This window comes from Suricata suricatta, chromosome 7 (assembly GCF_006229205.1).
Source record: "Suricata suricatta isolate VVHF042 chromosome 7, meerkat_22Aug2017_6uvM2_HiC, whole genome shotgun sequence".
Taxonomy (NCBI): Eukaryota; Metazoa; Chordata; class Mammalia; order Carnivora; family Herpestidae; genus Suricata; species Suricata suricatta.
Genome location: NC_043706.1, coordinates 49,907,742 through 49,921,107, shown reverse-complemented (window position 1 = coordinate 49,921,107; position 13,366 = coordinate 49,907,742). Strand labels below are relative to the sequence as shown.

Genomic DNA, 13,366 nt, shown 5'->3' with positions numbered 1-13,366 from the left:
GAACTAATACCTTTCAAGCATTCATGGTTTAATTTGATGGCCAGGACCTCTTTCCTTTTGGGATCTGGCACTGAGTGAAGCTGATCTAAACCTGAAGCTCTTTGACTTCAAAGAGAGCCCTGTGCTTGGATTAACACCACAGTGGAAGGAGCAAGACAAGAAACAATCCACAGGAGCGTATGAGTTCTTTGATATCACAAAGCTTTTGTCTGTTTCCTCTTATCAATCTATAAAATAATCTTTAGCAATTCAAACAAAACTAGTCAAACATCAAAGGAAACTGGGATAAGATTTATCTATTCCAGTGTCCATTTCAATGACTTTTTAATACTCAAGTTACAAATCCTGCAAATAATAGTTTGCAATTAAAAAAAAAGTAGATTGATTTTTACCTGGAGACATAATAGCAAGAAGTGAGAAAGAAATAAATATAACTAAGAACAGCATATCTCAGGGAGGAACTACTTACACGGAATTTATCATAAATTTTGCCCATTATAGGAAATATTTTGTCCAATAAAACAGGTAAAAATAGATAAATTGTCATGATTCTTTGTATTTCATGTTCAGCAAATTTATCATGCACTTCTGTAGGTGTGAAATTTTTAATTTATAAATTAAAACTAAAAATAAAGCAAATGCTGAAAATTCTTTAATTTTGGGAACAGTAAATGAGCTGTGGGAGAACAGATCTGCAACAAACTTGATTTTAGGACAAAAAAGAACCTGAGTGGATCAAAAGCCCTCTGGGTTTGCCTTCACCAACTCTCCAAAAACAGGACAAAATGTGAACTAAGCAGAATAAACCACAAAGAGAAACACTCTGAAGAAGCCTCTGGAGTAAAACCACTTTTCACAAAGGTAATGAATAATTTAAACATATTGGCAGTATGGTTTAAGAAATAATTGCTAACAAATTCAGGAGACTGTTTACTGTTTACATCACCAGCTTGTTTTTAATATATCACAAATGAGTTCCACAATTACACATATGTATTTGTGGATAATCACCAGGTCATTTTACCTCAAATAAATAAGTTTTTAAATTCAGGATGATAAAAAAATGTTAGATCTCCTCCATCCCATTTGCTTTGAAAATATAAAATACAAGGACTTAATAGTTTCTAAAAATACATTTTTAATTTTTTTAATTTTTATTTACTTTTGAGAGAGAGACAGAGACAGAGTACAAGTAGGAGAGAGGCAGAGGGAGGGGGAGACACAGACTGCAAAGCAGGCTCCAGGCTCTGAGCTGTCAGCACAGAGCCCAAAGCGGGGCTTGAACTCACAAGCTGTGACATCATGACCTGAGCTGAAGTCAGACACTTAACCGACTGAGCCACCAGGCATGCCTAAAAATACATTTTTTAAATGACCCAAACATTATAGAAATTGATACTTCTGATGATTCCATTATGATAATTTCCTTCAAATCAGGCTAAAATGATTATTAATATGAGTTACTAGTGCTTTGTGTTTTGGTATATAATATGGAGAAAATAATATTACTAACCTCATGTCATAAAAGTTAACTGACATGGTCTTTTTAAATTAATTTTTTTAACTTTTTCTATATTTTATATATAGAAATTTTATATACAGAAAGCATGTGATATCTGTTACAATAATTATTGCAATTGTCACAATTCAATGATAAGACCAATCTTCTTATGTCTTCCCATCTACTCCTCTGGGTTCATCTTCTGTACATTTGGTTAGGTTATTTACTATTTCTGAAATGCCAGCTCCTTCCTTTCTCATTAAGCTAAATCCTAAATATTTCCAGCAGGCCTAACATTTGTTATAAGTTTCCTCACTAACCATACCCATAATAATACTTCCCATATTAAATTTAGTGAGCAATCGTATATAAACTGTTATACTATATTTATATTGTCTTATACTTGTTTTCTAGTTTTATTATGGATTTAATAATACTATATAGCTTCTCCACATCATGTATCTGTATATTTTCTTCTGCTGAATAAGGACAAAGAGTTATCTCTTACTTTCCTTAAAACATACATACACACAAGCACACGTCCCCCAAAAGCTAGGATGGTGGTGGGCATATAGCAGGCATTTTCTGCAAGCTTGGTAAGTTGAATTGTACTGAAACATCATTAACAAGATTATGTGTGGTGTTTTTTCTTTCTCATCTTAAGTTCATCATTCAAACAGTGACAGAGTTAAACACAATCTCCATGGAATTTGGAAGCTCTCAAACTGTGTTACTTCAATGCACTGAATTAAAAATTGCAGTCCCTTGCCAATACAGGCACATTCAGAATTTCCTTTGATTCATACAACTACTAAATTCTGGTTCTGTAAAATCCACATCCTCAATACTTGAGATTGGGAAGCTGGCAGGCTCTAGAGCAGAGTTTCCTTCTATCAGAAACAACCAAGTCTAAGAAACACATCTTCAAATATTTACCTTCTCATATTAAAACAAATGTCAGTCTTCAGAGTATAGAGTTTTTTTAAGTTTTCTCATTGGAATATAGTTGATACACAATGTTACATTAGTTTCAGGTGTACAATATGGTGACTCAACATCTCTATCTGTTATGCTGCACCTACCACAAGTGTAGCTGCCATCTGTCACCAAAAAAACACAGACACAATACCATTGACTCTATTTCCTGTGCTGTTCCTTTTATTCTCATGATTTACTTATTCATTCCATAACCGGAAGCCCATATCTCATCCATTGCCCAGCCTGCTCGCCACTTCACTTTGGGAACCATCAGTTTGTTCTCTGTATTTACAAGTCTGATTCTGCTTTTTTATTTATTTCTTCATTTCTTTTGCTTTTTAGATTCTATCTATGAGTGAAATCATTTGGTATTTCTCTTTTTTAGTCTGATTTATGTTAATTCTTTTCTGGTTTTTTTTTAAATTTATTTATTTTTGAGAGACAGAGAGAGTGACAGCACAAGCAGGGGAGGGTCAGAGAGAGAGACACACACACAGAATCTGAAACAGGCTTCAGGCTCTGAGCTAGCTGTCAACATAGAGCCTGACGTGGGGCTCAAACCCATGAACCGTGAGACCATGACCTGAGCTGAAGCTGGATGCTTAACCGACTGAGCCACCCAGGCACCCCTAGTCTGACTTATTTCACTTGGCATAATGCCTTATAGGTCCATTCATGTTGTTGCAAATGGCAAGATCTCATCCTTTTTTATGGCTATATAATATTCCTCTGTGTGTGTGTGTGTGTGTGTGTGTGTGTGTGTGTGTGTGTGTGTATTGGATCTTCTTTGTATATTTCTGTCAGTGGACACCTAGCTTATTTCCATATATCAGCTACTATAAATAATTAGTAAACATAGCAGTGCATGTGTCTTTTCAAATTAGCATTTTTGTATTCATTGAATAAATATTCAGGAGTGGAATTATTGGATCATATGGTACTGGTACTTTACTTTTTTGAGGAACTGCTGTACTGTTTTTCACAGTGACTATACCAATTTATATTCCCACAAACAGTGCATGGTACCACATTGTTTCACATATATGTGGAATCTAAAAACAAAGCAAAAGGAAAGAAACAAAAAAAAAACCCAAATTCTTAATATAGAGAACAAACTGATGGTTGTCAGAGGGGAGATGAAGTACAAACTTCTGGTTATAAATTATATAAGCCACAGAGATGAAAGTACGGCATAGAAAATATGGTCAATAATATTTTAATAGCGCTGTATGATAACTACACTTATCCAGTGACCACTGCACAATGCACAAAAATTTTGAATCAATTTGTTGTATAGTTTAAGCTAATATAACATTATTTATATGTCAATTATACTTCAATAATAAAAGAATAAAATTTAAAAATAAAAATAATAAATAAATGAATGTATGCCAGTATCCCATTCTTGCTCCATGGGCTGCTTCAGAGCATTTAGAAGTCAGTATTTCTCCTTTCCAATTCTACTATCTTATACCCAGCCTACCTATCCTTTCAGTATTCCATAATTACTAACTATTTAAAGTTCAAAATAAATCAGATATAGTATTCACATAAAAAGGAAATGTCTATTCCTTTTTGCTCTATATGTATATACCTAAATCCATACTGGTATGTATTTGAAGTGGTATGAGGAGCAAAAAGGAAATCAGCCTGGTAAAAGGCAGAAATTTTTATACAGATCCTGTCCCCTGTTCTACCAGTACAGGATGTTTTGATGGACAATAAGGTCCATGAAATTAAATAATCAGAAATTTATCATAGTCTCAAATCAGAATCAGCTGCTTTATATCCATCTTTGTAATCAATGATATAACTCATTATGCCTGAAAAAAAAAACATTGGAGTCATAGGTATAGGAAGTTATCATAACAGGAGGATTTGCAAAATCAAAGAGTTTTAACATAAAAAACATGCACATTTTAGATAGATCATAATTCACCTACACTTTAAAATATACCAAATCCGAGTTCTACTTATTCTTTCTAGAACTCCTTGTACGAGAAGAATGAATATTATAATTATTTTTCCTCTGGAAAAAAAAATTCTCCCATAGTTTGAAATAAGCATGCAACATGCAACATGCAGAAGAATACCTTGGGTTTCTTATTTTCAGGGTCTGTTGACATGGACAATGCACAAGGTGAAATCAGCTCCTTGGTTCTTGTTAGAGAGATGGAAGGTGATCGGGTTGAAACAGATGACCTGTGGCTGGATACTGAGCTTTCAGATTTTCCAAGTCTTGAGGGCAAGGTACCACTGCCACAATTTGGGTACAGTGTTGGGCTGAGCTGGAGTGCCTGAGTGGGCAGATGAGCATGAGGGGGAGAGGCGGAACCTGGTTTGGGAAGAGAGGGAGAGCTAGCACTGGGGACAGGGGTTGAAGGAGGAATTGAAAGATTCTGCCCCTGGCCACCTAGCTGTGGGGCTGCTTTCTTGGATCTGTTTATCAGGTTAGAAAGAGCTGGGGAAGGATGGAAACATTTCTCTGGAGAGGACAGCATGGCTCTTTGGTTAATGGGAGGAGACAGAGAAGATGATGCAGAGGAGGCTGATGTATGATGTATGTGAATATTCCCGGGCTTTTCTGGACCCCTGAAGTTAACATCATGTTTGCCCTTCAAAGAGACAGAAGGAACACTTGGTGGAACAGGAGGAAGATCTGCAGAACTGAGGGTATCAGTCTGTAGCAGGGAGAATGTTGGGTTGCTTTTCAAAGAAGTGGGTGATGTTTTCTCTACATTCAAAGAAACGAGGCTGCTACTGTCTTGTTTTGTGGGAGAAAGGGGGCATGCCTGAGAAAGGGGAGTAGATTTGGCTAAAAAAGGTAAGTGGAAGGATTGCTGGCTAAGTTCGGAAACCTGGTGTTCCCTCTGCTCTGGCGACCCTGCTCTCAGCGAGCAGCTAGAGAGAGACTTCTTAGGTGTGGGTGGGGTTTGTTTTACTTTTTGATCCAGAGTCAGTGTGGAAGAAGCCAGAGAGTTAAGAGAGAAAGTGGGACAGGATGCAGGGGAAAAGGGTCTTTGGTGAGAAGGATTTGACTTGAGGATGGCGGTAAGAAGGGAAAGCCGGGAGGGCACTGGGGATTTCACCCCTGACTTTGAGAGATTTCCACTAGATGACACTTGGCTACAGATTGTGGAAGAAGAGCCATGGAAAGAGGAGGTAAATGGTTTTGGACTTGGAGAGAGTGAATGAGTGACAATACGGACTGGTATGTATGAGGCCGAATTTGACTTCAGAGAAGCACTGGGGGATAGTGAAGAAGAGGTGGTTTGGGGGCTTTCTCTGGGGCTAAGGACAGGCGAGGTTAAAGTTGTTGTCTTCTTCAGAACTTCAGAGGCCAGTCCAGGTTTCTGATCTGCTGCACTTGGACTGGATAAATTAGAACCTGATAACGGAGTGGAATGGGGAAACTGTAGCGTCGAGGAGGTGCCCTTCGATGCAAAAAAGGGTGAAGAGTGAGAAGTTTGAAAATACGTAGCTGTTTCTTCCACCAAGGCCCCACTGACATCCAGCCTCCTAGTGTGGAACTCCTCTAGCACAGAGGCTCCGTCGAGGTTAACTGGGTCAGGTGGCGTTTTCTGATTAGTTGGAGAAACAAAGGAGAAAGCAGGTGGTTTACAGGCAAGCTGCTCAGAGGTAGTGGGAGAAGTTAACTAGAGGAAAAAGAAATAGACAGATTGTAATAGGAGATTACTTGTGAAACTATCAATATATTCTTGTCACTTGTGTGTTTAATGCAAACCGTCCTATTAGTTTACACAAAACACACTCCTTAAACCGCCATAAAAATGGAATAAATTCTGCTTTGCTAATGAGGCATTGCTTTAAATTTGAAATAAAATATAAATAAACTGTGAAGTATTATATATGATGCTTCATTTATTCCCTGTAAGAACTTCAGTATAAGATTGTATATGGATGTTCCCATTTGGAAAATAATTCACTGACAAAATCTAAAATAGTTATCTTAACTTGGAATTGTGTGACTTGAAAATATTTAAATCACCATCGATATAAGTTTCAAACTTCACTTTGAAAACTGAAATCGATTTTCTTACATTGTAAAAATATAATAGCATATAATGCAATAATATAATAATACAATGGCTACAATAATATAATAATGATTATAGTCCATAAAAAGTTTAACACACTTAAAATATTTAAAATTCTAAAAACTTGAGGTACTCCTACATATTGTACAATTAAAAAAAATGACCAGAACTCAAAAGAGAGTGAAAACAAAGTTTGAGATAGAGGAAGAGTTTTAGAGTGAAAAACATATTCCCTAATTATTTGCCAGACTGAACATTTAATAAATGATTTGGGTTATACTGAAAAAAGACAGGTATGCATTCATATCAAAAGAAGCCAAAGTACTTTACAAATGTAATCTGCCTTAAACGATGCAACCCACTAATCCCCTAACTTATCAACAACAAAACAAACAAAACAAAACAAAATAAAACAAAATAAGAAAGAAAGAAGAAAAGGAAGGAAAGAAGGAAAGAAAGAGAAGGAAGGAAGGAAGGAAGAAAGGAAGGAAGGAAGGAAGGAAGGAAGGAAGGAAGGAAGGAAGGAAGGAAGGAAGGGGAAAGGAAAGGGAAGGAAAGGGAAGGAAAGGAAAGAAGGAAAGGAAAGGAAAGGAAAGGAAAGGAAAGGAAAGGAAAGGAAAGGAAAGGAAAGGAAAGAAGGGCAGGCAGGCAAGGGGAAGGGGAAGGGAAGGGGAAGGAAGGCAAGAGAGAAAGAGATGGTGAGAGAGATAGAAAGGAATGATCATTTTCAAGAGAGCCTAGTGAGGGCCTGTAAAATAACTGGGTTATGTCTTCTTGTGCTATTTTAAAGATCATCCAGTACTTTAAGACAAATGCTGAAATTATAAATGATTCAAAAGCCAAATCTTTAAACACTGGTCTCCCTGCAAAATTATTCTATCAACTCATAAGAGAATTAAAGGAATATTAGTTATTAAATTGCAAATATTTATAAATTATATCATACTACAATATTATTATAATATAATATAATATAATGTATATTGTCTTACATGGCAAGAAAATGTATGACCCAACAATTAAGCTTAGCAAAACATGTTTACAAATTCAGTAGAAGATATTCCTTAATTTTTTTATAACATGTTAACAAAGTGTCCACCAGAACTATTGCAAAGGTTTTCATATCTCTATAGTTTTGAATTCTAAAAATATTTAAAACTGATAAATGCAAACAACTCAACCTAAACTTCTAAGTTTCAAGTAAACATACCCAAAATAGATCTTTCTATGTGTCAATTCATATGTGTACTTGCAGTACAGAATTCTTATTGCACAATTAATATTTGAATACACTGGCATTACCCAGAATATCTGAAAATCAGGGATAATTGATAATCAATCAGAATTCAATCAAATTGAGAAAGGAAGCTTAACAATCCCTTCACATCAGCATTACTTAGAAACAATTCTGCTTGGCCAATGTTCATATAACTGATTCATGTGATTAGACATAAGTGAAAGTTCTTCTGTGATTTTTTCCAATGATCGGTCTCTTCTCACAAAAAGAATGAAGAAATTTCAAGACTTTGCATGTTATGTTATAGCTTTTGGTAAAGAATTTTGTAAATTAATAACAACAGCCACAAAATCCCATTCCCTTTTCAGTCATATTTCCAGGTAACTTCAGTGTATACAACAAATTCATTAATACATCCAGATTATCCATGAAACTATTGTATTAAAATCATAAGGTTAGAATTGTGAAAGTTTCATTCAGAAGAAAAAACTGTTCCCTCCAATCTTCTCAAGACTATGGCTCCTAATTACCAAATATTCTACTACACTGTCATATTTTACCAATCATAAATAATTCAGTTTTATTGTACTTTTGAATAGTTGATTATTAAAGAACTTCTAAGAAAATGACTCAGACGCCTAAAAAAGTTTATTATGTTTGTATTAACCTACATATATTTTTATTTTATTTTCCTATTCAATACATTAACAAGTTTTTGCAATGTATTTGTTTCTAATTATCAAGTACATCCGATGCTATCCTAACTTATATTAAAAAATATGACACCATACTTTTATAAAATTCCAAGAAGTGAAGAATTATTTTTTAATTAAAAATTTATTTTCTAATTTCCTCTCAATGTTTTTTTTTTTTAAGTGGGTAAAGACACAAATAACTTTCTGTCAAATGCTCCATCAGCTCAGATTATTTACCTCTACCCTAGAAATCTTTTACCAGTGATAATAAACTTCTCTGCTAATCTCTACAAATTTCCATTCCTTCATCCTCCTCCATGATTACCTCTTGTTCTGTTTTCTAGGTTTGTTAATGATGGTCTAATTCCTTCTCCCCAAGGCTATTGTCTATCTTCCCATCATTTATTTCTACTGTGATCTCTGCTGATTCCTTTGTTTAAACACCTTTCCAAAGCCACCCTCAACTATGTTCCCCAATTCAAGCCCTCTGATTCCTTGAGTTCCCTTACCATACACTTCTTCCAAAGTTATTCTTAAAGCTCTCTTCTCCTAGAAAGCCTGTCCTGAATTCTGGAACACATTCACAATAATCCCAGTAAGAGAGGATGCTTGCAGTGCTCTGCTCTCATCAAGTAGACAATCTGAATCCTAAATCCACTGTTGGATCCTATATAATAGAGGCCACCAGTTATTCTAACAACCAGTCTCCTTTGTAGAGTTGTGTTATAATTTTATTCAACCTAAATTAACTACTCTTGTATATATTCAGTTTTTTTCTAATGAGTTTTATATTCCAAAGCATCTGACAAAAAGCAGAAGTGACTGATCTGCTGTCTGAATAGTTCCCAAAACTAGGACATCACAAGAAATCGATCCAAATAGTAGAGCTCTTCCCCCTAAACCTGTGCAGCCATGCGTAGGTAAAAACTCTAGGTTCCTTTTTATCCTCACTTGCAAAAATTACATTAAAACAGCTTAGCCTCCTAAACATGCCTATTTGTGAGTCACCTTACTAATGAACACTTGCAATGTCACCGGGCAGATAGATTCCCAACCTTTCAAACCTTAACAATTTAAATAATACTTCTGGCATTTCCACTTCTAGTTGTACCCCATTTAACCTATCATTAGAGTGACTTTTCAAAATCTAATCAAAGCACACCTACTCTCAAGATGTCCTCAATTCTCTCCCCATGTATAATGTGAACTAAAAACCTTTCCTCCCTGACAGAGCCCCTCTCTTGCTATCTCATCTCATCACTCTCATCCCCTCCTATTTTTCATTTCAGGTTTTAGAAATACTTTGTTCAATCTCAACCTTCTAGCCAGTATTGTCAACATTCTAGCTACCTTGTTCCTTTTCCAATCCACTTGCCCAATCTTCATTCTTAAATCAATCCTACTAACTGCCAATATGCTCCTAGACCCGATCTCCTTAAAGCTGCTATAATAATCACAGAGGATGTCCCAGGAAGATCCTAGGCTCACCTTGTCCCGGGGATACACCGAGATAACACCCACAACAGTGTAAATAACCCAGAAGAAGACCGAATGACTGGCAGAACAGGCTTTCCACAGCTAAATGTAGAGAACAGTCCACACCAAAGAGGGTAGGGAGGGTGGAGACACAGTTGGGAGCCAAACTGACCCATAAGGGTTGAGAGGGGAGAGGATCGACCATACACCAGGTACCCCAGGCACACGGGACTTGCACTGGGAAGACAAATTCCCATACTAACTGGCTTTGAAAACCAGAAAGCCTAACTTCAGGAGTTCTTACAATCAGAGGGGCTTAACGCCTTGAACTTTAAAGAGCAGCAGGCTCAGCTCCAGGAGAGTAGAAAAGCAATAGGAAACTGAGTTTCTACCCTTAAAGAGACAGCACAATAAATACCCCTGCTGAAACACAGCATAAAAGCAGCAGCCTTAAAAACAGCTGGGGTTGGGATGCCTGGGTGGCTCAGTGAGTTAAGTGTCCAACTCTCAATTTTTACTCAGGTCATGACTTCATGGTTTGTGAGATTGAGACTCATGTCAGGCTCTGTACTGGCAGTGCAAAGCCTGCTTGGGATTCTCTCCCTCTCTCTCTGCCCCTCTCCTGCATGCTCTCTCTGAAAAAAAATATTTTTTTAATTTAAAAAAAATCCCTGGGTTATACAGGAGATTTGCTTACTAATCTTAGAGCATGTGCTGGAGGGGTAGGTATCTTTAGGAGACACCTCCAAAAACAAAAGAGCCTACCACCCCAGCCTACATACAGGGACATGTGCGGAACTGGCACAGAGCCAACACTATCCACCTAGCTCACTAACGGCATGCTCCCCTTTCCTGCTCCTCTGCAGGCCCACCTCATCCAACACGCCTTGGCAGGAGTCCACCCAAAACCATGCATCACAAGCATGGCAGTGTGAAAGCAGCCCTGAAAGGGGCCAGCACCACCTCAAAATGCCTCCTGCCCCAGGGAGAGGGGAAGAAAATGACACACACCATTCAACTATGGCCACCGTAATGGGCTGGAGGCAGATACCTTCTCTAAGTGCAGGCAATCCCCACCAGCAAAAGCTTCTCAGGGGACCACACAGGAATAGCACTCTGCTGTTTAGTACCACCACAGCTCTGGCAAGTGCATGACTCAACTCGAGCCCAAGGCAAGCCCAGACTGGCCCACCGTGGCACCTAACTGTGCCCACAACAGCCATTGAAAATGACTGAGCTGAAGGCTCAGGCACAACAGGAGGGCACATGCCACATACATAAGAGACACTTCTGAAGTGCTAGCTTCTGAGGAACAAGAGACATTGTACTGTAGGGCACGGAAGGACCTCTTTTTCTAACTACTTTCAACACCAGGAGACTTACAGCCAACTTTCCTAACACAGAGAAACAGACAGAGAGTTAGACAAAATGAAGAGACAGGGGAATATATCCCAAATGAAAAGAAAACATGACAAAATCACAGCAAGAGAGCTAAACAAAACAGAAATAAGTAATATGCCTGATAAGGAATTTAAAGTAAGAGCCATAAAGATTTTCAGTGAAATTGAGAAAAGAGTGGAGGAGTTCATTAAGACCCTCCACAAAAAGAAAGAAAATATAAACAATAACCCACTGGAGATAAAGAACTCAATAACTATAATTGGAAGTGCACTAGAGGGAGTAAATAGCAGACAAGAAGAAGCAAGAAGAACAGATCTGCAACCTGGAGGAGAGAGTAATGGAAAGCAATCAAGCTGAACAAGAGAGAGAAAAAAAAATAATAATATATGAAAATAGATCAAGGGAACTCAGTGACACTATCAAGCATAATAACATTCATATTATAGGGAACCCAGAAGGAAAAGAAAAAGAAAAGAGGAAAGAAAATTAACTTGAAGAAATAACAGCTTAAAGCATACCAGATCAGGGGTAGGAAATAGAAATTCAGATCCAGGAGATATAGACAGATCCCGAAAAATTAATCCACAGAGGTCTACACCAAGGCACATAGTAATTAAAATGGCAAAAAGTAATGATAAACAGAGAATTTCAAAAGCAGTAAGAGAAAAGAAAACAGTTGTATATGAGAGAAACCCCATAAAGCTATCAGTGGATTTTTTGAGCAGAAACTTTGCAGGTCAGAATGAAGTGGCATGATATATTCCAAGTGCTGAAAGGAAAACAAAAACAAAACAAAACGCTACAACCAAAAATATTCTATCCATCAAAGCTATCATTCAGAATAGATAGAGAGATAAAGAGTTTCCCAAACAAAAGCTAAAGGAATACATTACGACTAAACCAGCCTTAGAAGAAATATAAAGGGGACTCTGAGTGGAAAGGAAAGATGTAAGTAGGTGTAAGAAATGTCGGAAGCACAAAAGCAGTAAAATTAAGTACACCTATAAAATTCAGTCAAGGGATTAACAACAGAAGGGATGTAACCTATGACACCATATGCCTAAAGCATGGGGGAGGGGGAAGAGGAGTAGAAATTTAGTGCCTTTGCAATGGGTGCAAACTTACGCAACCATCAAATTAATATAGACTGTTATGTGTATTAGATGTTATATATCATTCTAATGGTAACCACACATCAAAAGCTGGTAGTATATATGCAAAAAAATAAAGAGAAGAGAATCCAAGTATATCACTAAGGAAAACCAGCAAACCATGAGAGAAGAGAGCAAGGAAAGAAAGGAACAGAAAAGAACTACAAAAGCAGCCATAAAGCAAGTAACAAATAGCAATAAGTACATACCTATCAATAATTATTTTGTATGTAAATAGACTGAACACTTGAATCAAAAGACATAGGGTAATGGAATGGATAAAAAAAAAGGAAGGTTGATCAATATGCTTCCTACAGGAGACTCATTGTATTCTTAAACACACATGCAGAATACAAGTGAGGGGATGGAAAAGCAGTTATGTAAATGGAAGGGAAGAAAGCTGGAGTAGTAATTCTGAGACAAAATAAACATTGAAACAAACCTGTAACAAGAGACAAAGATGGACACTATATAATCATAAAAGGAACAAACAAGAATATATAACAATTGTAAATATTATGTACCCAGCGTGAGAGCAACCAAATATATAAAGCAGCTAATAACAAATATAAAGCAAGTCATCAATAGTAATAATAGTAGGGGACTTTAACATCCCACTCACACCAGTGGACAGATCATTCAAACAGAAAATCAACCAGGAAACAGTGGCTTTAAATGATACATTAGGATCTAACAGGTAAATTCAGAACACTCCATCCTAAGATAGCAAAATACCTTGGTTTAAAGTGCACCTGGAATATTCTCCAGAATTGAGCACTAGTAGGCCATAAAATGAGTCCCCACAAATTCAAAAAGTTCATAGTCATATCATGCATCTTTTCTGACCACGATGCTATGAAATGGGAAAA

The 13,366-nt window shown here is 36.9% G+C and overlaps 1 protein-coding gene across 1 annotated transcript in view; it reads right to left on the bottom strand.

Moving 5' to 3' along the window:
- MLIP (muscular LMNA interacting protein) overlaps nucleotides 1–13,366 on the bottom strand; it is a 208,884-nt gene that overhangs the window by 56,916 nt on the left and 138,602 nt on the right. The window contains exon 4 of the mRNA XM_029945578.1: nucleotides 4,573–6,135. Within this exon, the coding sequence (XP_029801438.1) occupies nucleotides 4,573–6,135 (1,563 nt within the window). The remainder of the gene's footprint in view (nucleotides 1–4,572; nucleotides 6,136–13,366) is intronic.